The sequence below is a fragment of the Sycon ciliatum genome, chromosome 7, assembly GCF_964019385.1.
Source record: "Sycon ciliatum chromosome 7, ocSycCili1.1, whole genome shotgun sequence".
Taxonomy (NCBI): Eukaryota; Metazoa; Porifera; class Calcarea; order Leucosolenida; family Sycettidae; genus Sycon; species Sycon ciliatum.
The window spans coordinates 29,155,773-29,181,897 of record NC_088649.1 but is presented as its reverse complement, the minus strand read 5'-3'; the positions used below and the strand labels follow the sequence as shown (position 1 = coordinate 29,181,897).

Below are 26,125 nucleotides of genomic sequence, written 5' to 3'. Positions count from 1 at the left end.
CCAAAGCTCAGTGGTTACAGCATCGCTGGCTACACGCGAGGGTACCTGGTTTGGTGGTGTCAGGCAATTTTTTCTTCAGACTGCTCCTGCTGCCATCGCCGTCGTTGCCAATCTTGTCATTCTTCTAGCTGATGTGGTTCCTGTCACTGCCACGCCAGTAAGTATCTTGTTCCTTTTGTTTTTCCGGTGGTTTAGTTAATTGTGAGGTGACGTTGCTTGGTGTTGATGCCGCTGCGTTAGACCAACTTGTACCAGGATGATTTTTTGCTGGACGTCTTCTGTTGTCGAATGCGTGCGTCCAGATGTTGACAAGATCGGCAACGATGGCGATGGCAGCGTCTAAAGCACTGGCATCAACACCAAGCAATAGCAAAGATCAGCAACGACGGCGATGGCAGCGTCTAAAGCACTGACATCAACACCAAGCAACAGCACAGATCAGCAACGACGGCGATGGCAGCATCTAAAGCACTGACAGAGGCAACAGCTAGGGTCCACTCGACTAGCCATTTGGTATCGGATGTATCCACCGTACATGCTGATTGTTCTGATGTTAACCCTTTACTGTCCGATTAACATGTATACAAGCCCACGCAACCACAAAATCTGAAACTAAAATTAGACGTAAGTTTGGTTTGAATTTGACGATTTCCACGATCTTGGGCATCCTGGAAAGGTCTTGACGAAACGAACGCAATGAGCCCACACTCGGCGCCACAGGATGCACTGGTCCAGCGCTGCAAGCCAGGGAACGCACAAAAGCGCTGAGCTCATGCTCCAGATCGATCTCAATCCACCATGTCACCCCTGTTGCTCGTATTGAGCTCAAATATTTTCGTAGAGACTCCCGGGAACCTACTTTTGAATTTGAATCGGTGTAGCCTTGCCAACAGGTGACGTAAACAGGGAAAATCCCAGCCGTCGACATGTGCGTCGCGCTCTGAACGCACATTTCCCGGAACCAGAATTACGAGTGCGATAACTCAGCAACCGCTCTTCGTATCGCTTCGGGAATTGTTCGGGGCGACAGCTGAGACTTCGACCTACATATTTCGATCTCTCAAAAAGACTTAGATTTGAGCAAGTTACGATAATTTCAAAATGCCTACCCCATCGATCCCATTGGATCGATGCTTGTATGTACGGACAGGAAAGGGTTAATTCAGATAAGCATGAGTCGTCCATTGCTAGTCATTTGTTTGGGGATCCTGATTGTCGTGCTGTGTATTCAGATGATTTTTTTCGATTGTGTCATGTGTGCGCAGTGCTAGATTGCCGAATGTTTCTGAAGCTGTATACATCCGCACAAAGAAACACAACCTTTGCAAGCAGAAGCAAATTAAATTCACACTTAGGCTGTTAGGTAGGTCGTGAAAACCTCGTTAGTCATGTCCAGTGATTGTCTCTTGTTGTTGCACTACATGTCACCTCTTATTGACTTTTCTCGCACTTGCACTTTTGTGTCATTATTGCTATGTGTATAGGTCACGCATTTTCGCTGTTTACTTTAGGCTGCGGTCACACCAAGTGCGATTCAGCCATTCAGCGGAAAAAAGCGCTTTTTGACGTCATCGTCGCTACGGAAACGGCTGAATTTTCGGCTTCAGCCTTTTTCAGCAGTCAGCCGTTTTCAAAGCGCTGAATGGGAGCGCTGAATGGATTCAGCCACTTTCAGTCATTCTGGCGCAGTACAGTGGCGGGAAAAATAAACTTGTTCAAAGCGCATCTTGGCATGATCTTGCAGCTTGCATCGTGTTCTGCCACCTTCCGGCTTTCGTTGTTGGTGAAACTTCTCTCCTTGCCTTTTTGTCGGTCATAATGGAATCCTGGACAGTAGCACTGGAGGGGCGACTACTGGAGCTTTGGTTTGAAACAAAAACCAAGTATGAGACCACTGTGAAAAAATATCAGAAAGAGAGCGTGGATCTTGAACGAACTGAAGAAGTGTGCTGGAGAAGGCGGACGGGAATCAAGAGAAAATCATATTCAAAAATGAGCGGGAAGAAAAAAACTCTATCACACAAAAAAGTCCAGCCGATTTCGCGAAGTGGTGTGACCAACCACCCCATTCATCACAAGCCACTTTCAGCGCAAGCGGGAAACGGCTTGTTTGGTGTGACCGCGGCCTTAGCTATCTTTTTCTTTGCGCTGTTTGATCACCTCCTTACTGTACTTAATTCAGTGTTCCTTTTCCTTTGCCTGTATTTCACCTGATGAGAAGACTTAAAAGTATACTTGTGAAACCAAAAACTTCCAAGATGTTCGTAAATAGCCTGAAGTGTGTCCTTTTTATGAGTATTATCGCATTCTTGTCTCAGAGGAAACTGTCTATCTAAGCAGTAAAACAATAAGTTATGATTTTAAATAGTATTACTCGGATGGTGAGCCAATTTAATTATGGTAAAAGAGGAGAAGGACAACCTGTCACGAGTATTGACTAGGGACCATTAGCAAGCCATGAAACGCTAACATGAAGGGGGAGCTGGGTTAGGCCGTTACCACACTGCGTTTGTTTGAGTCGCGTTTGCTTCTGCGTTTGCGTTTGAGACTGGAAAATGCAAGATGTGATATCATACTATACTTGTGATTTTCAGCGTTTGCGTCAAGATCTGCGCGCTCAGGAAAATACAAAAATGTGGGAATCGATCTACAGGTGGCCGTGGATGTTGAATATATTTTCCTGAGATCGAGAGGTGTTCTGTTTCTGCTCCTATGTCCTTTTTCAGAGGTGCTGGGTGAATGGAAGTCGATGGGAAGACTGCAGCCATTGCGTTGCCTGTGTTGGGTTGGCAGTTCCGTTGTTGAGGCACATCGTCCAGCTAGGCTATCCGCCCCCAACTAGTCAGCGCAACCACAGCCACGAGCTCGCATCAGCTTCATGCCTCGCAAAAATCAATCAATCAGTACATGTAGTTTTTTATGTTGTTTTTTTACAAAAAAACAACAAACACCATTTGACGGCACAAAGCAGCAAGGCAGCGATTAGACATATGGAATGGCAGGAGTGGGGGAGAGGCAGGGGCAGCTTGACCGACCATAGGGTCTCGGCTTCATTGCAACCCAAGCGCTCCATTAGTGGAAGTACCCTCGCCGGCCTCAGCAGCTAGATGGAAATGAAGATTTGCAAAGCACAATTGAGAATCACTTGAAAACACTCAAAAACAATGCAGGAAGTGCTGCGATAAAGAAATCTGCGTTTACGCGATTCGGTTTTGACCACACGAGAAACACTGGGGCGAGGCGTGCCGAGTGAGGCAAGGATGGATGGAGGCGTGCACAGCTCCAAGTCCTGTGCCGGGCGTGTGCCTGCATGCGTGCGCGAGTACTGATCTTAGGGGTGGAGGTGGCTTATTTCCAGCTTGAGGCCAGGATTAATACAAACGATGAAGACGACTGGACGATGTGCCGTGGCAGGAAAGCGGGGTATCCAGGTGGTCTGGGAGGTCGGCAGGGGCCACAGCAGCTCCGAGGCGGATCCAGTTTCGAGATGGTGAGGCTCAAGTTTTACAGTCAACAGCTGGCGATTGACGGGATACCGAGAGTTGAGGCGAGCTGGAAAATGTGGCGAGCGGACCTCAGGGATGGCATGATGAAAACTCTGAAGAGCCCATGCCGGGGACACAAATTTCAAGTTTTAGGGGCCACAGCAGCTCTGAGGCGAATTAACGGCAACCCGAGAGTTGATTGGAGCAGGAAACTGCGGCGAGAGCTGGCGGGTATTGAGAGAACACCGAAGAGGTCAGCATCTGGGGTCACCAATTTAGGGTTTTACGTTGGCCGCTAGTCGGCCGCTACAATGACGTTTTTTCTCACGCATGCTTATACTGTAATAGTGCCGTCAGGTCGTTACAGAGGTATCTGTACGGGAAATGTTTTTCTTCTGTATTGAGCTGTGTACAACTACTTGATTTTGCTGGAAATACCGTAGCTCACACCAACTTGTTGTTGTTGTTGTTTATAATACTTCACCTATCCATAGGACAGGTTTTCACAGAATGATGAAGGGATGATAAGCAAGGGAAAACAAGAAATGATAATAATATAAGACAGAATGGACCAAAAGAAGAAAAGGAAAAATTGTGTGAAGACAATTTCATCGAGTCAGAAATAGAAAGACAATAATTTCATGGTTGACTAATATGGTGGTAAAGACACACCTGGCAATATGGCGGTAAACACACGCCTGCCCACACACGCTCTCTAGGCTGCTACGTTTTGGCACAGAGCTCTCCTTCTCACCACCACCACCATCAGTTCGCGCCTGGCGCCTGGTCGATGCATGGCTGGCGGTACCCGGCATAGCAGGCTGGTACATCAAGTAGCGCATGGCACATAGATGATGACACAGCAACGACATAGCTCGATTGCGACGCACGTTTCGTCCCCGCTGGACTCATCAGGCAATCTTCTTCTTGGATGTCTTCATACGGAGCTTGACTCGGGAGAATGAAGTTGAAGACACCACTGCAGCTGTACTTATGGTTGACAAATATGGTGGTAAAGACACACCTGGCAATATGGCGGTAAACACACGCCTGCCCACACACGCTCTCTAGGCTGCTACGTTTTGGCACAGACCTCTCCTTCTCACCACCACCACCATCAGTTCGCGCCTGGCGCCTGGTCGATGCATGGCTGGCGGTATCCGGCATAGCAAGCTGGTACATCAAGTAGCGCATGGCACATAGATGATGACACAGCAACGACATAGCTAGACGCGATTTCTTCGCTGATGTCGCTGCGACGGTAATTTCGAGTCGTTGAGATCAGTCAGGCGTTGCAGCCCGCACGTTTCTCGCGCTTATGGCCATTCACTCAAGCCTCATCACTGTTTTACCTTAGCTGGGGTGAGAATGACTTCGTGGAACAAGTAGTAGCGCTTGGAGAAACATCGAGGGGTCAGCAAACTAAATGTATGCAACAGCGATAAAATTTGTCGCTCTGGCTGAGACACTCAGTACATGATTGTACCTGCAAGAGCCGTGTAGACTCTACACGTACTGCTAGTGATGCACGCGCAGATGCCGTACCACTGATGCAGAAAAAGAGGGCGCGCTGGACGTGACAGTACACTTACCTGCATGAGCTGTGACCACACAGCTAAAATAAATGGGCATGCCACGGCTAAAAAAAGTTCATTTCAAGATCGAGGTGATTCCGCCGATGGTAATCAACCTCGCAACGATCGTGTATTCTTACTTCGTTGGTGGTGAAGTAGAAATCATCCAGAGCCAGCAGACGACAAGCATAGCAGGTCTTGTTCTGTTGAGAAAGTCAAAGCGTTTGAGATGAGGCGCGACCAACTTGCAACCTTCCTTGAATTATTTTGGAACGATATTTTTGCGTCCATTGACATCAACGACGACGAGGCCTTCATCTCTGCGTGAAATTTCTCAGTCCAACTGTCCTGGAACGTTACTCTAGCCTTCAGACTATCATACTGTGTAATAAGTTTTGAATGGTTAAGCTTATGAAGTTGTCAGTAACAAGTGACAAGTCACTAGTGAAACTGCAACAATTTCGATGACGCGGAGGAAGTAGTATATAAAGAGCGGAGCACTTTTTTCCATTGAATTACTTTCTGTGTTTCATGCATTATTCCTACTGTCGTTAAAAACTTTTAAAATACTGCCTTATGTTGTGCGATCTGGGTTTCTTCTCAGGTAGATCGTGCTCCAACGCGTCTTGGCATTGTGTGAGAACAGCACGAAGAGGACCTTGGGCATTGCAGCCTTTCCGCAGAAGGAGAATGACTCGCTTCTTTGTGCTAGTGTGCAAACATCCATGTGTTCTCCCAGTACTGCTGTTAGCTCAGCCAGAGGATTATCGCAGATCTGAGTGTGACAAGCAATCAGCTGTAATAGCTTTGTTGTGAATGCTTGCACTGTAGTCAGCTATTATCCATTCTAGCTGTGCCTCGTAGCACTTCTTGCAAAAGACATCATTCTATGCTATTGTCATGTTCTTACTCCTTGGAACTGCTGAGACCGTTTCATAGTGGAAACACTTTATCTGTGCCTGTTTGTCCATAACTGTCTTACATGTGCTGCAATGCCACCTATATTGGCTCGGCGTGCACTTTTGAGCTCGTCCGCTACATTCCGTTTCATACACTTCTGTAGTAACGCAATGAAGATTCTCATTGACACTCCCTTACACGGCTAGCGTATGTGGATATTAGTCTGTAGGTGGCTGCAATTTGGGTTTTTGTCTTTCGCCGTTCACTATTTTACCAAAATATTCCGATATTCTGCATTTGTCGGATGTGTGCACTGGTGTCCAGACGAGTTGCTTGGCATAACTCGCAGACAGGAATGCATACACGCCCAGGGTGTAGCTGAGTGGCATTACTACACCGTCCTGATGTGTTCATTGTGAGTGCTACATGTTTCCAGCTGTCCTCCATATACATGTAAATAGCGAGAAAAACAGAGGTTAGAAAATTGGTCGGTGTGGTGTTATTTGGTCTTGGACACCGGCGAGAGACCACATACTAAAAGACTAAGGCTTGTTCTTCTGGATGTTGTAGTGGGTGTTACTACGCGTGCCTGGAATACTTGACGGCACTAAACTAAAGTCCTGCGTAAAGAAAAATTCAAATTTCGACTGTCGGAGAAGACGTGATGCTGCACGGGACAGAAACAACCCGCGAGAAAACGTTCGAAACTGAGGATAGAAGTTTGCCTTATCCGGCGATGGACAGCGTGTCAGGTCTGAACTCGAACGAAAAAGGGCCTTGTAAGGCCCACCTTGCAATGACTAGAAACTAACAATTCTCAAGAAATAGCTCAAAAAGTTCCAAGTCCACTGACACTGGAAAATAAAAAAACACGGATAGAGTGCGATATTTTGAATCTGGCGCACGGACTGGACAGAGCCCAGACGAACAGTCCAGAAGCTGCTACTACTAGTACTAGCTCAGCAAGTAGCACCAAGAGTACGGGCAGTATGGGCAGTACGGGCAGTGCGGGCAGTGCGGGCAGTGCGGGCAGTGCGGGCAGTGCGGGCAGTGCGGGCAGTACGGGCAGTGCGGGCAGTGCGGGCAGTGCGGGCAGTGCGGGCAGTGCGGGCAGTGCGGGCAGTGCGGGCAGTACGGGCAGTACGGGCAGTGCGGGCAGTGCGGGCAGTACGGGCAGTGCGGGCAGTGCGGGCAGAAACTAGTGGGGTTGATTTGTCCAGCATCCAACAGTCAATAGGAGATCTTGTTCGTACGCAGTCTATTACACATATTCAACACCAGCAAGTATTACAGTCGCAAGAAGATCTAATCAAACAACAACAACTAGTCGTACAACAAATGCAAGCATCATCACCTCAACCACAAACAGCTCATACAAGTTCAGTGAAATTGCCCAAATTTGAAATACCAACATTTTCTGGTGATTTTCTGAAATGGGCTGAGTTTCACGATAATTATGTTGGTTGCGTCTATGGATGCGAATCAAGGGTTGTCGGGTGTCCAGAAACTGTCGTACCTAAGAGATCACGTTGCGGGTTTGGCTCGGGATGCCATAGCTGGCTTGCCCATATCAGATACCAACTACAAAACCGCGCTTGACATTCTCCGCAAACGTTTCGGGAATGATCAGCTTCGCGTCAATGCACACTACACGGCAATCATGGACTTACCGCCTGCGTCCAACGCTACTCCATCTTTGCGTAGGTTGCACGATGCGTTGGACTTGCGAAGCCTCACAGCGCTTGGTGAGAATGTTAATCAAGCGGTGTTTGTGTCAATGATTACGAACAAATTGCCACGCACCACGCTGGCGGCTTTGGAATTAAAAAAAGGGGCCACAATCTTGGACCGTTTCGGACTTGCGCGCTGCAGTAGCCAACTTCATAATAGCGAATATAGCAGCAGATCGCCTCAGCCAGCCACCGAAAAAATCGCACGAATCACCATCTGCCAGTGCGTCCGGTCAATCTCTTGTTGCCTCAGCTTCAGCTACTTCAAAAGCGAAGCCCAAGAGAGTGTGTGTTTTTTGCAGTTCGGAGGCGTAGCTAAACAAAGGTGTTTCAAGTGTTTGCGATCAGGCCACTCCGTGCACGATTGCTCTAGCAAACGGCGGTGTTTCTATTGCCACAATCCTGCCCACCACAGCAGCTTGTGTCCAGATAAATTCACTGCTGCATCCACTCAGAGGCAAGCTTCCACTATGAGCCTTAATGCTCAGTCCTTCAAACCCAAGCCTGCCACGAGCACGGTCGCAAACGCCGATCACCAGATCATGATGCATCCAGCTCAGCTACTCCAGACAACATACGGCAACTTCGTTTCTGTCGTGTTCCGTTTGGCGTTGTCAGCAGTCCATATCTCTTGGCTGCCACTATTCAGCATCATCTTAGCGCTGCTGATACACCCGATTCCGACCTAGTGTCTCGCAATATTAACATTGACAACCTGTTCCTGGGTGCCAACTCTGGGACGGAGGCGATTGCTATCTATGATGCCACGAAGCGCCTCTTCAGTGTCGCGTCTATGACTGTTCGCGAGTGGTCTAGTAATTCTGCAGAGTTTCTTAGCAGCATTCCAGAACCAGACCGAGCCAAGGGTGCTATCCACAAGTGCCTCGGTATGCTGTGGGATACAGAACATGATACTCTACATATTGCACCTGTCAGTGCCGTATCCAAGTCGGCCACAAAGAAGCGGAGTATCCTTCGACATACTGCCCAATTCTTTGACACCCTTGGTCTCCAGTCTCCTGTTCTTGTTGGTGCGAAGATTCTGCTTCAGGATCTTTGGAAGCTGAACGTCGGCTGGGACGACGACCTTCCACAAGACATCATTTGTAGATGGTGTGATATTGCGGCTCAACTTGAACTTGTTGCATCAACGAAATGTCCACGATTCATCAGTGCACAACGTGCCAGCGACGCTCAGTTTTCTCTCCATGTCTTCAGCGACGCATCTGGGCTGGCTTACGGTGCCGTTGCTTACCGTACTACTACGTTTGACGATCAACACACGTCGAACCTTCTAATCAGCAAGTCCCGTGTTGCACCTGTTACTTCGCCTACCATTCCACGTCTGGAATTAATGGCCGCGCTTCTCGGTGTTCGTCTGATCCAATTCGTCCGTCGGGAACTTCCGCTCACTTTCTCCTCTACCTTTCTATGGTCAGACTTCACCACAGTTCTCCATTGGCTGGCCTCTTCTGACAAACTACCTGTCTTCGTCAACAACCGTATTGATGCCATTCGTGCGGTTCCCGATGTTGCCTATCGCTATGTCCGCTCTGCCGACAATCCCGCCGACTTGCCTTCACGCGGTGTCTCTGTTCCTTCCCTTCAAGCCAGCTCGCTATGGTGGCACGGTCCACACTTCCTTACCACTGCTGACCATCACGCCGAGCCAGCACTTGATCACCATGTCAACGTTGCCGCTGGGGAGGGTCCTTCAAGCACTTCGGAGATACCTGCACCTGTATCACTCCCAACAGAGTCCACCGGTCCAGACACTGAGCTTGCACACGAAATGAAAAAAAGCCTGATGCGCATCACGAACAAAAAAAACATTTGATGAACCACCATTTGGTATTGATTGTGCCAGGTTTTCGTCTTTCAGTGCCTTAGTGCGTGTTTCTGCTCTGTGTTAGCGGGTTCTCTCCAGGTTGAGACCACAAGGCGGCAAGTCCTTCGGGGTGGATTCTAGTTGTAACTCAGAGGTCAAGGTAGCCAAAATCATGTGGCTACATCATGCACAACAGAATCTGTCAGACGTCAGTGCTGTCGAAAATTGTAAGAAACACAGCCCGAAGGACAAGCTGCGGCTCTTCCTCGATGAGAACCGCCTCATCAGATGCAGAGGACGCTTGGAGAAAAACGCCGAACTTTGCTATCAAGCAAAGTATCCAGTTCTGTTTCCCCAAACGCATCCCATCACCCAGCTCATCATCAACGATTGTCACCTGATCACGATGCATGGCGGCGTTGCACACACGCTATCAAGACTGCGTTACGAGTACTGGTTACCACGAGGGCATGCAACAGTGAAGTCATTCATCACTAAGTGCCTGACTTGCCGGAAGCACCACGGTGGTCCATACCGCACCCGAGATATGGCCCCGCTTCCATCTGCCCGCGCAACAAGATCTATCCCGTTCACCCATGTGGGACTAGATTACTTCGGTCCTCTGCTCGTCAAGCACCAGCCAAGTACCAAGAAGGTATGGGTCCTCCTAGTGACGTGTATGGCAACTAGAGCTGTCCATCTAGAACTGGTGGCAGACATGACCACAGAGGAATTCCTGCTAGCGTTCCGCAGGTTCGTGTCGTTGCGTGGTTGCCCTGAAGAGGTGGTGTCTCACAACGCGCCACAATTCATCCTAGCTAAGTCTGTTCTGGATGTGGCCTTTGAAGAAATGGCAACGAGTGATGATGTCCTGTCGTACTTGTCGAGGACTGGTGTGAAGTGGCACTATAACCCACCGATCTCACCTTGGATGGGTGGTTTCTACGAGCGTCTGGCACTATAACCCACCGATCTCACCTTGGATGGGTGGTTTCTACGAGCGTCTCGTCGGAACAGTCAAACGAAGCCTGAAGAAGGTCGTTGGCCGCGCGCTCCTCACTGTGTCGCAACTGACTACCATTCTCATGGAAGTGTCAGCAGTCGTCAACTCGCTTCCACTGGTGTACGTGGACAATGACTTGCAGGAGATACTCACCCCAAGTCATTTTCTTTGCCTGTCCGCAACTACTGGTGGCGTGCAACCCACTGCTGATGACGGCAATCCGGACCACATCGAAGTTCCGACTGCAGCTCAGAATCTTCTCTCTGTCTGGAAGAAGGGTCAACGAAAATTGGACCAGTTCTGGCGCGTCTGGCGAGACGACTACTTGGCTGATCTCCGCAACAGTCACACTCGGAAGCTCCGGCAGGCACGCGTTACCGCTTCAGAATAGCCAGCCGTTGACGATGTTGTACTAATAGGGGATAACATGCCCCGTGGCTCATGGCGACTTGGTCGCATTGTCGCTCTCCATACAAGCAAGGACATGGAGATACGGTCCGCAACCGTCATCACTGCAGAGAAGACAGAGCTCAAGCAACCCCTGTCTCTCCTGTACCCTATCTGTCTTGCTGCTAACTCCGAGGCTAACGACAACAGCACCGCTCCGGACACACACACCACTGGCCAAGCCGATCTGCGAGTTCCAGCAGCTGTTGCTCCACCCAGTCGTCCACAACGTGCTGCCGCTAAGAAGCAACGTCAGACGCTTCGCCAATTAATTGGCAGCGAACTTGTTTAGTTGAATCAACTAGACAGTTGGTAGTTCACATCTGAACTCCCTCTTTCTCTCTCTCTCTCTCTTTCTTTCTCTGTGACGGTCAACTCTCTTTAACCCTTGCGTATGTTATATGCACTTATTGTGTTTTGTTCCCACGTTACTTTGTTACGAATTATCTCCTTTTCTCTGCATCTCTTGCGGGGGAGTGTCACGACGTTGACATGATGCTCAACGTCATGAGATTATTTGCAGTACACGTCGTAGTTCTCTACCCCGGTTTTGTTTCCGCGTTCCCACACCGAAGCTGGGCCGCGAGTTTATTATTTCTACTGACTCATTCACCTCTTAGCTACGTCCTCCATGTTTTTTCCTGCTCCTTTTTCTCTCTGCGCAAGCGCCTTGCGCATTAGTCGTCTTCTTTCAGTTCACAGCAAGAACAAGAATTATTTACCTATTGTGCAGTGTCAGTCAAATTCAGTCAAATCAAGCTCTCCCGACCCCAAGAATAAGAACATTGAACTGCCTGGCGTGTGCACACCATGGATAACACGGCCTCTCATGATCTACGGCATCCATCACAGTCAGCCCCCTGCTCAGTGAATATAACCCACGCCGATGCAGATGGCGCTGGTGTGCAGTGTTGCCAGTGTCGGGCAAGTGGATCTTGTGTGAGGTGCTCATGTGTTCGCGCTGAGAATGGATGTGTGAACTGCTACCCACGGCGGAACACACCTAGCTCATGTCGGAACCCTCACAGCGCGTTGCCCCAGGTGCTAATAGCATCTGCGCATCCTGCGGGGAGGACCACTACTAGCACTCCCCCCTTAAGCCGACTTGTGAGTACTGGCACTAGCTCAAATGTTGCGGCACCCGGTGCAGGCGAATATTCTCTCCCGCCACGACCTCCAAGTGGCATGTCGCAGCCTTTTGGTGGGGCTCTTGCTCGTCTCGAGACTTTGGCGCCAGGTCACAGTCCAGCCGTGGTGCCGATCCACGTCTCGTGTCTTCCTCAACGCAAGTGCTTTTTTTTCAGCCCAGCCGGCATCAGGCCAGACTGGAAGTAGACTAGATCAGTGATTAGAAATAGAAGTAGAGTAGTGTCGGAAACTTGCCAGGCCCGGAGCTACCACGAGAACTAACTCTCGTGCATCAGCCTTGACTGAATCTGAGACGAAAATGTTGGGCTCCCTGCCTAGTATCGAGTCGGATGTATCGGCAGTGCTGAAAAGCCTGGCCGCACTTGTCTCCGAGGCCGCCTGAACAAAGGTTGGATGAGCTATCCAGACAAGTATCTGAGCTGAAGGAGGAGGTAGCTTCTCTCAAAGAATCCGCCATTGCCACGGCGAAAGCTCCTCAGCCATGCCAGCCAGGGCATACTACGAACCATGACCGTACCCGTACTGACCCCCGTACAGCCTGCAGGCCGTGTAGCATGAGTTCGAGTACGCTGTCTAGACCTTATCGCGAGCAACATCCCTAACCAACTCAACCACATTCAACACCTGGCTCCTCTTGGCGGATCAGACCATGCCGTCCTGCTGGCTGAGTTCTCCTCCTCAAAGCCTTCCCCCACAGCAGCCAGCACCCGTCGTAGCTCACAATCTACACAATGATACATTGTCCTGAGTGCCACAGATAACATGTGGAATGCCGTGAATGCTTTTCTCGCAGATGTACCCTGGTCTCAGGTCCTTGCCTCCCAGTGCATCGACACGGCTGTCTCCGAATTCATTGACATCCTTGAAGGTGCCTTGGACCTATATATAGGAAGATCCTCACCTCCTCGTCGGAAATCATGCCACAAACCCTGCCCCTGGATGACTCCATCACTAAAAGGAGCTATTAAAGTCAAGAGTGATCTCTACAGCATCTACCGAAAATACCCATCCCCTAAAAATTTCAACAAGTACAAACACCAACGTAACTATGTAAAATGCCTTTCAAGATCCTGCCATCGCTACTACATCCGCAACCTCCGAGCCACGATATCTCCCACTAACCCTGGCCTCCCATCCCTCCCTGTGCTCATTCGTCAACTGCGAAATCCTACCAGCGCCCGGGTCATACCTTCGAAGATGGTGGGCCCCAATGGTCGAACAACCACCTCTCTGGCATCCATTGGTAACTTATTGAACCGCCACTTCGTCAGTGCTGGCTTACAGGTTGACCCTGATGCTCCTATTCCCACTATTTCCTCCCTACCTCCACCAGCAACTACATTGCACTCCCTGATCATCACCTCATCGACTGTTCACAAGTATATTGCAAGACTGCCTCTGAACAAATCCACCGGAGCTGATAGGATCACCAATGAGATCCTCAGTAAACTGAGCTACTCAATTGCCCGCCCACCCTCCATTCTTTTTAACCCTTTACCGGCAGCCCCATACTTGAATGCGTCGTAAGCGACGCATTGGACATGCATACTAAAACCATGCCTGGCATGGCAGGAAGCATCAGCCCACGGGGATTTCCCGTGGCCCTCACCCAGCCTAGGTATAATCCTATCGGTAGGTGAGGAGATCTACGCATGTCCCATTTGATTTCATTGGGAACTACGCGATCGAAAACTTACGGAAATACACGCGCGCCGACAATGCCGTCTGCCTCCGTCAAAACGTCGTCAGGTGCATTTCCTCTTGCGCAGTGAGTTCCTTTTGTCCTCAGATGACTTCTCCGATGAGGACCTAGCATTCCTTCGCTCTGGGACCGACGACAGATAGATAAATACTTCGTTCCAGCCGCCGATGCAAACGAATTTCAAATCGCGGAGCGGAGCGCACGCCAAGTAAATTCTCACGCAAATATCGGGAGCTCCAGCCGATGAAGACGATGTCGTCGTGATGCACCTGGAAGAATCTGATGGTGCTTATGATGGGGAAGCCATGGAGAGTGATCCCCGTGTCGACAGTCTCCCAGATTCGGAAATTTAGGCCATCGACTTTCTGAGTGCCTGAGTGACGGCAGCGCAGCGCGACGTGCGCACCAACTCACGGAGCCATTGGACAGCGATTCTGGGGCGATGCTGCTCTCAATTGCGAGCGAGGCACCGCCACTGAAGTCTGTGATGGCTATGGCATTCGTTTCCGCTCTGAAGTGGACTTGTTTTGGCAGTATCATGTCAATGTCGGAATCTGACGATCTGCATTATGTGCAATTTCCGTTTTTAGTCGTATAGGTGCCAATTTAGCAGCGTATGTGTGTGGTAGGTGAAAATATTTTTTTCCATGGTCAATAAGTAGTACCAGATTTACCAGAAAACATAACTTGCACCTACACAATGTGCCCTGATTGTGAGTTATTGGCATCCTTCTCAAAGCTATGGATTTCATATACAAAATGCACTTGCCGGTAAAGGGTTAACCATTCCCTCTCATCCGGCACATTCCCGTCATGATGGAAGTCAGCCACTGTCATTCCAGTGTACAAAAATAAAGGCGACAAGAACAACCCGTCTAATTACCGACCAATCTCCCTCCTGTCCTGTGTCTCCAAACTGCTAGAGAGAATAGTGTACGACCGCTTGTATGACCATGTCTCCCCTCTTCTTCACCCAGCACAATCTGGCTTCCGTCGTAAGGGCAACAAATACCTGCAATTGCACCGCATAACTCAAGACCTCTGCTCCCTAAAAGACCAGCGGCAGGTCTCCTGCATCTGTAGTATCCCTGCCCGACCAATACGGAAGCAGTACGGAACTAATACGGAACGACCTTATGTTGTATCTCCGCATATAAGCGTACGGCGCCTGCTGCATAAAAGCAGCTGCGTTTTTCTGTTTTAATTAGATTAGATTAGATAGCAACGAAAGCCAACTCGAAGAAGAAGAAATCAGCCTCTAGGTGAGCACCGGAGAGAAAGTTATTTATTTGCCGCTTCTTCTTTCACTAATAATTATATCTCAGGTGTGTACCTGAGAGAAGTAGAAAAAAACTAATTCTTGTTGATTTCACCGCGCCTACCACTCGGCTACCCGTTACATTGGTGGCAGCGGTGTAGTTTTAAATAAAACAACGTGATTCGACCCCAGACCCCCATGGCTCAACCCGCTGCAGCTCCCTGCGACGAATCAATATGAGAATCATGTTTCTTGCCTTCCTGGGCCTGGCCCTGCTTATTAGCTTGCAGCACAGTCAGGGTGCTAGCGTGGATCACCCTTCCCTCCGCATGGCATCCACTGGAGACTCCGATGGCGATTCTAAGCGACCCGCTACCTACATGTATACTACCGGTGGTGATGGCGACGCTGATGAGGACGACAACAGGCAGTCTGCTGCCCAAGACAAGGAGGGTAGTCCCCAAGACCAGCAGCGTTTGATTTTCGCCTTCACGCAGTCGGAAGCAGGAGCCCACTTTTCACTTGGTACTTGGCCTCCGTAGTGGGATGCAGATTTTCGTCATCACTCTTCCTGGCTAGACCATCACTCTTTACGTCGCGCAAAGCGATGCTATTGACAATGTGAAGACCACGATTCAAGACGAGGAGGGAGGTCATTTGTCTGACGCCGAGCTAGCCGCTCTGAGTGACCGGCTCAACCAAGATGAAGATAAAACCTGGCTTGCCCTCCGCCGTAGCTCCAGCCGCCGCGGTGGTTACTAACGCTGATTCCAGGTATGGCATTTTCTTTCCTGTCTTCCTTCAGTCTCCCTATTCTCTTCAGTCTTCCTTTATGCGAGTGTGTGAATCCAGTTTAGTTTGGTAGGCGTCTGATCATGGTGAGCCACGGTTTACCTAAGTAACCTGGTGAGAGAAGTGTGTGAGAATCCTCTTTTACACTCCAGGTGTGTACCGGAGTAAGTTCCCACGATGCAATGCATTTTTTTGAAATTGTGAATTTCCTGGCAGTTTGAGCCCGCGATGTGCAGAAATTTGGCTGTCTTTCACGTCCTGTTTGGAGGACCATTCTTTCCCTTTTGACCCCGCGAGATCGTGTGAACCTGGTGTGCTTCTACTTTATGATTTGTTATCAGTTCATTTCTTCTGTCTACTCTAAACGTTATCATTTCCGATATAATTTGCCATCTTCCGGTTGACGCTGTGTTCGTAACTCTTCACTAATTTTTTGAAAATCACGAGGGCGTGATTATCTGTAGGAAGGGAGGGTGTAGTATCCCTGCCCGACCAATACGGAAGCAGTACGGAACTAATACGGAACGACCTTATGTTGTATCTCCGCATATAAGCGTACGGCGCCTGCTGCATAAAAGCAGCTGCGTTTTTCTGTTTTAATTAGATTAGATTAGATAGCAACGAAAGCCAACTCGAAGAAGAAGAAATCAGCCTCTAGGTGAGCACCGGAGAGAAAGTTATTTATTTGCCGCTTCTTCTTTCACTAATAATTATATCTCAGGTGTGTACCTGAGAGAAGTAGAAAAAAACTAATTCTACTTGATTTCACCGCGCCTACCACTCGGCTACCCGTTACACATCTGTTTCTTCGATCTCTCCAAGGCCTTCGACACCGTGTGGCACAAGGGCCTGATCGCCAAACTTCGTGCCCATGGTGTCTTCGGCTCCCTACTCGCCTGGATAACTAGCAACCTCTTGGACCGAAATCAGTGCGTCACAGTGAATGGAACCTTATCTGACCCCGAGTCTATGACATCCAGAGTGCCCCAGGTCTCCATTTTAGGTCCCCTGCTCTTCCTTTACATACGTTAATGACCTCCCCTATTCAATTCCCAATATTTCTTTGTTTGCAGATGATACCACTGTCTTTGCCTCCTCCCCATCTCACGCCACCCTGTACCCCAAAGTTCAGACATGTATCAACGACATTGTTCACTGGATGAGCACTTGGTACATTAGGCCAAATGTGACCAAAACCGAGCTCCTCCCTTTTTCCCCTCCCACAGATCCAGTGCCCATCTTCCACTTTCCCGATGATCCCGGTCACCCTATCTCTGTAGCGCCCCACCATAAACACATTGGCATTGTCATAGATTCCGCCCTCTCCTGGTCTCACCATACTGATCATGTGTCGTCCAAAGTTTGCCGATCTGTCGGCATAATGTCAAGTCACTTGTCCCATTTGCCCCAAAATTGCAGGATTAATTTTTATAAATCATACACTCTTCCCCTCTTCACGTACGGTTTCCCTGCCTGGCCCACCAAAACCCACATAGGTAAATTAGAAGTTCTCCATCGCCGTATACTGCGCATCATATTTCGTACTGATCGTTTTATCTCAAATCTAGACTTGTATGCTGCTGCATCCACTACCACTCTGCAACACTACCTTGATCCTTCCAAGTGCACCCTTGCACATTCAATTTTTCTTGACCAGCACCCTGCTCATTTACAGTCACTTAATTGGTTTAAGTCAGGTGGCACCGCTCAAAGCTGCGTTCGTCTCCCCCTAGCTAGGTCTACCCTATTCGTAAGTTCCCCTTTCTTTTCCTCCTACTCCACGTGGCTCCAACTGCCTCCCAGTGTTAGACAAGCTCCAGATATGCACAAATTCCGTACCCGCGGCAGACAGCACTTCAGTATCTCCCAGTAAACAAAATCACAGTCACCACTTCCGCTGCATAGCACGCTGAGCATCCCATTGCTTTAAAAGTTGCTAATCCCTTCCCACTTTGTGTAGGTGCTCTTCATATTCATTTTTCTCTTGTTCCGTGGTTGGTCTCACCCTTTCCTCAATTCAATTGCCTGTCTTGGCATGCCACGAGGTGCAGAAAAAATAATAATAAATGCACTTTCCCAAGAAGCTAAGGACCTTTCTTCCCTCCGCCTTTTTAAGAGCCTAATCGCGCCTTGACTTTGATTTTGTGTTTCTCATTTTGTTGCAATCACTACTTATCCATGCTGGTTCCTTTTTGCTTCTACTCCCCTTCTCCCTTCCTTGCCGTGGTTGGCTAACACCCTCTCTCTTTGTATTGGCCGGTGTTCTCACTGTGCTATGAGATGCTGTAATAAATAAAGAAATACACTACAGAACAACAAGGACAATCAAGGCTTGTTTGCTGCTACTTTAAGTTTCATGCTTACGCAATCATCAGGCAACATGAAGATCGGGTGCCGACCATGCCGGTATATATGCCAGGAGAGGGTGGTATAAAAAGCTGTGTGAGACTGTGGGGGCTAGCGCAGTAGCGGTGATGTTTTAGGCAGGGGGCTGTGTGCAGAGTGTGTGGTTGTTGAAGGCAGGGGCTAGCAGTGCAGTGTGAGCGCGAAGTGTGTGGCTGGTGTGGGCAGGAGGTGGTGAACAATGCGTGTGGATGTTGTAGGCAGGAGGCTGTAGAGCTAGCAGTGTGATAATAGCGCAATGTAAATGGATATGTCTGGTGTGGGCAGGGTGTTATGAGCAAGGTGTGTGCACGTGAATGGTGTGGGCAGGAGGCTGTGGAGACATGTTTAGGTGACACCGTGGTTTTTTAGGAGATACTTGTTCTCGTGTCGGCACTTGGACACCATTTCGGAGCGCTTGTTGAGGCTGGACGGTGACCCTAGCGTGTTCAGGATGTGATACTTTTCTCTGGTACAGAGGGAACACCGCTTCGTGATGTTGGAGTATGCCCGGGCGCGATCTTTTATCCTCCATTCGACTTCGTATTGGGCGTTGGATTTCTTCAGCTTCCAGATGTAGTTGGAGAACTCAGTGCAGCTGGAGTACTTCTCGTATCTTGTTGTAGTCATGTGGTTGGCATGGCGTGACTTGAATGGTGGCGCCGACATACCGGTGTATTCCTTTTTGGTGGGGCCTGACGTTATGGATGCCACATATATCAGCTCCGTCGTTTGGCATTCACCGTTGAGTGGACAAGATGGCTTGTCTCGGCAGTTGCAGGGCTTTTCCGGTTTTTTCGTTTGCGGGCAGAGGACCGCTTTGTTGTGGCTTTTGATGCGTGCAGCCATATTTGGCATGCAACTGTAGCTTATCTTGATGGTGTTTTTTGTGAATATTTTTCCGAGCTTCGACTGCGGGGGGAAGTGCTTCTTAATGAGCGCGAGGAATCTTCCACCGATGTTTGTTTTCACATTACGGCTGTAGGGCGGGTTGTACCAAATCACCTTCCTCTTCCTTTTCTTCTTTTTGCTTGTTTTCTGTTTGAACTCTAGCGTGCTAGGGTGGCCGCTGGCGTTGAGGGCCTCCGCGTAGATGGGGATAGCATCACGGAACACCGCCTCTGAGCAGGAGATGCTTGCCAGTCGGTTGTTAATTCCAGCTGGGATGTTCTTAAGGACTTGCGGTGGGTGATTGGAGTTGACGTTGACATACAGTGGGGTGTCGTTGGGTTTACGGTACGGTTGGTAGGTTCCTGTGGAGTGGCTCATTGTGATGTCTAGGTAGTTAACAGCGTTCAGGTTGACGTCTATCGTGATTTTCAGCCCCAGCGTCTTGAAGGTGTCGATGACAGCTTTCCGTACTTTGTCCGCACTGTGGCCAGTGGCGTTACGGAGGACGGCAAGCCCGTCGTCTCTGTAGAGGCCTACCGAGCCGCTACTGAAGTGCTGTTCGAGTTTACCCAGGAGGAAGGCGCCGACCAGCTCACATGCTTCAGCGCCATCGAAGGATCCCATGGTAACATCGAACAGCCCGTCTCTGTTTTTCTTTGCCCATGTTCGGTTAGCTCCGAATAGCAGTGACTGCCTCGCGTGTAGTATTATGTCGGCCCCCCCACTGTATGTCAACGTCAACTCCAATCACCCACCGCAAGTCCTTAAGAACATCCCACCTGGAATTAACAACCGACTGGCAAGCATCTCCTGCTCAGAGGCGGTGTTCCGTGATGCTATCCCCATCTACGCGGAGGCCCTCAACGCCAGCGGCCACCCTAGCACGCTAGAGTTCAAACAGAAAACAAGCAAAAAGAAGAAAAGGAAGAGGAAGGTGATTTGGTACAACCCGCCCTACAGCCGTAATGTGAAAACAAACATCGGTGGAAGATTCCTCGCGCTCATTAAGAAGCACTTCCCCCCGCAGTCGAAGCTCGGAAAAATATTCACAAAAAACACCATCAAGATAAGCTACAGTTGCATGCCAAATATGGCTGCACGCATCAAAAGCCACAACAAAGCGGTCCTCTGCCCGCAAACGAAAAAACCGGAAAAGCCCTGCAACTGCCGAGACAAGCCATCTTGTCCACTCAACGGTGAATGCCAAACGACGGAGCTGATATATGTGGCATCCATAACGTCAGGCCCCACCAAAAAGGAATACACCGGTATGTCGGCGCCACCATTCAAGTCACGCCATGCCAACCACATGACTACAACAAGATACGAGAAGTACTCCAGCTGCACTGAGTTCTCCAACTACATCTGGAAGCTGAAGAAATCCAACGCCCAATACGAAGTCGAATGGAGGATAAAAGATCGCGTCCGGGCATACTCCAACATCACGAAGCGGTGTTCCCTCTGTACCAGAGAAAAGTATCACATCCTGAACACGCTAGGGTCACCGTCCAGCCTCAACAAGCGCTCCGAAATGGTGTCCAAGTGCCGACACGAGAACAAGTATCTCCTAAAAAACCACGGTGTCACCTAAACATGCCTCCACAGCCTCCTGCCCACACCATTCACGTTCACACACCTTGCTCATAACACCCTGCCCACACCAGACATATCCATTTACATTGCGCTATTATCACACTGCTAGCTCTACAGCCTCCTGCCTACAACATCCACACGCATTGTTCACCACCTCCTGCCCACACCAGCCACACACTTCGCGCTCACACTGCACTGCTAGCCCCTGCCTTCAACAACCACACACTCTGCACACAGCCCCCTGCCTAAAACATCACCGCTACTGCGCTAGCCCCCACAGTCTCACACAGCTTTTTATACCACCCTCTCCTGGCATATATACCGGCATGGTCGGCACCCGATCTTCATGTTGCCTGATGATTGCGTAAGCATGAAACTTAAAGTAGCAGCAAACAAGCCTTGATTGTCCTTGTTGTTCTGTTGTGTATTACGCTCTGCCTTTGTGGTAAATAAAGAAATAAATAATAAATGTAGAAAGGAAAAGAACATATGGATACGAATTAAGAGTAACTCTCCATCACTGTAACTGGATACTATTATATAGTCAGAAAGTGCAATAACTAGGCACAAAACTGACAAGAGTACTGTGACATTCGACGTCCCGACACCTAGCTTCAACACATCTCCGTAGCGTTAACCGACAGTTCCTCTTAACTCGTATCCATATGTCTTTTTTCCTTTCTACATTTATTTATGGCTCAACATCCGAGTTTCAAATAATAAATACTGAAGAAGTAAATAAATAAATCATGACACTCAGCGCTCTCTCGTCACGCTACTGGATTGAATCAGCAAGAGAGGAAATTCGTGTTTGGGAGAAGCAGTGTATGCGGTTTGCTAGACGGAAAGCTAAAACAGCACAACAAGTGATGGCTCCACTGCCGGAGAGTCGTATTGGCTCTCCGCTCAGAGCTTTTGCTCGGTGCTTGGTCGATTATGAGTCCCATTTCTGACTAAGATGGGACGGAGGCGCAGTCGTCAGAAGCGGTATCTGTGCCTTTTTACATGTTTGCAGTCACGGGCTCGCATCTCGTCGTAGCTATTTTTTAGTTCAGACCTTGACAGATCAGGACAATGGCACCGAGGAGCAAGAAGAGTGGAAAATGAATAGCAATAGCAGCTAGCGTGTTGAAGCTTCGCCATGATGTAAAAACTCCATGGCTACCTGCAGTGGCCATGATCATCCTTAGCCGACGGATGGTCATTCCTAGCTGTCTATCTACAACTGTATCTGATACAAGGCTGCTTTTGGTTCTGCACAGGTTTCGGTACAGGATAGATGAAGAGCTACACTTCCGCTTACGTTGGTTCGACCACCCCGTGAGCGGCATCAGATACCGGTCATAAAGGGTGGGGAAGGGTACCTCAGATCAACTAACGAGATGCCACTAGGCGTTGGCGGATAATCCTCGAAAAGGTGGCAGATTCTGCTCCAAAAGAAGTGAAATTGGCAGAACCATACAAACCTTATGGCGGTCAATTTCTCGTATTCTGCTCCATTTCTTTATCCACACACCAAACATGCATAAACTTACCAGAAAAAAAGTACCGAATTCTGCCAGTTTTTCTTCCGGCAAAATCCGCATATACCTAGATGCCACATCCCGAAATCCCATTCGCCACATCCAAAAAGAACAGAACTATGCCAAAAACGCCTTTTTATGATACATGCACAACATTACTTACAGGGATACTAATTCGGTTGTGGCTTTGAACAGCCCGTCAGGTAGGTGAACAATTCGATTATTGGACAAAACCCTGGGATAACAAAAGTAGAATTTTGATAGAATGTATAAACCTGGAAGAATTTCTTATTACTCTATTTTGCGTGCTAGTTTGTAGGTGGAGTATGTGGGTTACAGTGAGGGCTGCATCCCACCCGCCTGTGTAGATTCACACAAAGTGTGAGTTACGAAGTCTGAAGAAAATGTTGAACGGTTTCTGCTGAGATGACGACTACATCATAGCTCAGTGGTTACAGCATCGCTGGCTACAAGCGAAGGTCCATGGTTCAAGTACTGGTGGTGTCAGTCAATTTTTTCTTCAGACTGTTCCAGTTTGTGTCTTACCCTCGAATTAGTGAACCATATATGAGCAGTAAAACAATAAATTATGATAATGTTTAGTTTTACTCGGATGGTGAGCCAATTTAATTATGGTAAAAGAGGAAAAGGACAACCTTTTACGAGTTATGACTAGGGACCATTAGCAAGCCTTGACCGCTACGAGTTGGTTTTGAGCGATCTTTCTCAAATTTTCGAAAATATCTGAACCATTCTTGTTGGAATAAATATGAACCTGATACGGAGAATTATTATTATTATTATTATTCTCGTATCCGTCCCGAATGGGACTCACGACGGCAGAATTAACCGTGAGCATGTGTGTGTGAGAGTGGGAGAACGAACTGAAAAAGAAAAGAAGTCTTGTAATAAGGTCAAATTTAAGAAGAGCAGTACTAGACTAAATGGCTGAGCAGATGTTACTCCATTGTTTTCTGTCGCGGGCATAGGTGCCGAGATCACGAAGGCAGCTGGGCTTAAAAATGCAGATAGGTGTGAGGCGGACGTCTCGCTGGAGACTTGTGGTGAGGCAAGAGCGGGGTGCACCTATTCGAAAGGGCTGACTGGTAGCATATGTACAGAAAGCAGTGAGAGCAACATTCGCAGGGATGTCACTTGGCTGGCGTAATATATGTCCTAATAGCTTCCACCTGTCCCGCTTGGCCATTTCAGATACAGAGCACTGGCCAGTAACAGCATATAAATCTGCATTCGAGATGACATCTGGGTAGGTAATTCCAAGGGTACACCGCAGCTGTTTCCTATGAAACACATCTAGGCGCTTTTCTTGTGCACGGGACAGGCCATGGCAAGCAAGGTTGTAGGTCAAGATTGAGAATAGCACCGTAAATCTCACCTCTTTTTCTCTTTGCGATTTTCTCAAATTTCGAACATGTTTCATCCATTCTTGGTGGAATAAATTTGAGTAGCCAGTAGTAGCATTGGTATTTATCATAGCCATTACTAACATGATACAGAACAGGATTGAGGGCCACAGTGCCAACAATTAGACTTGTTCACGCTTGCTCGCTCCTTTTTGTCTACTGCTCCGAAACGTACATTTTTTCTCAACTGACTGCCTTCATAGTAAAGTCATTCGGAGAATGACTTTCAGTTTCTTTCAGTTGCATTGGGGTAAAAGTCAGTTAGGCTGAGAATTGTTCTCAAGGAAAAGTTCTCAAAAAATGTCGCCATTATAAAACATCAGAAAACTGTTCGAAACTGGAAAGCAGCCGACTTGTGTAGGCGAATTGTGAACGCGAGAATCTAATCCTAAATTACGCGGTGTTTCGCATGCGTTCCGATGAACTTGTTCTCGTGCGCGTTGACGTTTCACTGCTTGCTAATGGTTCCTAATAACTGTCCAACAACGTAACCAGATCATGATTATACAATCAGCGAGTGCGAAAAATGGCACAAACCTGACAAGGAGTACTGAGACATTCAGCAACCCGACATCCAGCTAGAACACTTCTCCAAGGCGCAAGCCAACAACCGTCCTACTTCGAAGACTCAAGTTCGTTTTCTTTGCCAGTCAAGCGTGGGGGCGCTACAGTGTCATCCTCCTTGACTGAGCATCCAGTACGGGGCCTGGTGGGTGCCTCCCCCGGCCCCAGCTCTCGTTTTTCTTTTTCTTTTTTTTTGATTAGATTCTTCAATGGAGTTTTTTAAATTTTGTAAATACATTATTACGGGTGCGACAGAGCTCTCGGCCATTGAAGAAAATGTTGAGTCACCTCCACCATTACCCTGCGGTCTCAACGCGGCTGACTAGACCCTCCTGCACACAGCCATTCCCACTGCGAGGACACTTCCTGCGACAGAGCTCTCGGCCATTGAAGAAAATGTTGAGTCACCTCCACCATTACCCTGCGGTCTCAACGCGGCTGACTAGACCCTCCTGCACACAGCCATCCCCACTGCGAGGACACTTCCGTAGACGATAATTGATAACTCCCTCAGACAGCTGTTTCGCTAGTATATAGCTCATTCGTGAAGGTAGATGTGGAATGATTTTAAATTTAAACCAAACTGCTATTATATATGGGCCTCAACCAGCGAAAACAGCCCTTAGGGCCAACATGTTCAAAATCTCTTTTTGGTTAGAAATTTGTTGAAACACATCTCCTGAAGGACCTCAGCCGAGAAAAAGTTCAATATTCCGATTTAAAACGTGTTTATGCACCAATATACAAGATGTACTCCTAATTGGTGCAATTTATGTATACGATGCATGTGTACAATAAATATTCAGCATTCTAAGGTGGGTGGGCGCTTGACTACCTTTGAAACAGTGCAGTAGGCAGCTAGAATGACAAAGAATAGCTGAAGATTGCGGAGACATGATCGACATATTCACAGCTGCATCCTGCGTGGAGTCGTTAAGCAATCTCGTCTTCCATTTCTTCCTCAGCAACTGAAGACATGGCGTCGCTACCGTCACTAGCCCCAGACTCAGAATTATTTACTTCAGGTGACGACTGTTCATCTTCCGACTCTGGCGAGTCATCGGCCACCTTGAGCAGGACATGACGGCTGCGATTCTGCCTCGCTGTCGACATGGATGTCGGAGCCAAAGAACGTCTCATCCTCACTCTTCAGCGGCTACTTCAGCATCCGCTCCCCACCAGGCTCGAGCTAGCTGTACACAATGACAGCCGCGTGTGCTCGGCGAACAGCTCTGGCGTCCGCAGCCATCGCAACAAGATCAAGGAATACTCGAGTCGCAACTCGACACCACTTCAACTTCAAACTAAATTACTCCAAGCAAGGAGCTCAAGAAGAACTCGTCGCGCTGTTCGCAGCGCGGTCAAAAAATCGTTGAACGTCACACATCGACCTTTTTCTCGAAAAAATTAGGAAACCTCTAAGGGTCGTTTTCGCTGATTGCGGCTCATATTATGGTTTGTCACATTCAAAACTGGTACATTTGAGGCGATAACGCGGGAAAAGGAAAGTGTGAAATACTGTTGACGAACATGGGAAATGCATGCAGCGTCAGAAATTCGGCACGGAAAACCAATCACAATGGGTATCAAATTCAGAAATAATGAGCCAGAATCAGTGTAGCTAGTGGGAATCTTTGTATTGCACTTGTCGGAGCGCCATGAAGGCGTGCAAACACACCTCACGACCCGCCGACGTCGACAGCCACAGATGCCCCTTTGGCATGAAATCGTTTTCGCCGTTCACCTGCGCAGTTGTAGGCTCTTTTACGTCCAATGCCCTGCTCTCCCAGGGAGAGTATTGCTACCATAGATTTTGGTATTCCGGATAGCTAGGGCCTGGAAAGCCTAGCAAGGGCCAACAATGTGAACTGGGCCAGCCT

The 26,125-nt window shown here is 48.6% G+C and overlaps 1 protein-coding gene across 3 annotated transcripts in view; it reads right to left on the bottom strand.

Moving 5' to 3' along the window:
• The window catches only part of LOC135820651 (slit homolog 1 protein-like), a 120,243-nt gene that overhangs the window by 29,399 nt on the left and 64,719 nt on the right, over nucleotides 1–26,125 (bottom strand). For 2 of the 3 annotated variants that reach the window (XM_065333677.1, XM_065333678.1), the window contains one exon: nucleotides 22,421–22,492. The exons of the other annotated variant lie outside the window; for it this stretch is intronic. In XM_065333677.1, coding sequence (XP_065189749.1) covers nucleotides 22,421–22,492 — 72 coding nt within the window. The remainder of the gene's footprint in view (nucleotides 1–22,420; nucleotides 22,493–26,125) is intronic. 3 annotated transcript variants of the gene reach the window in all.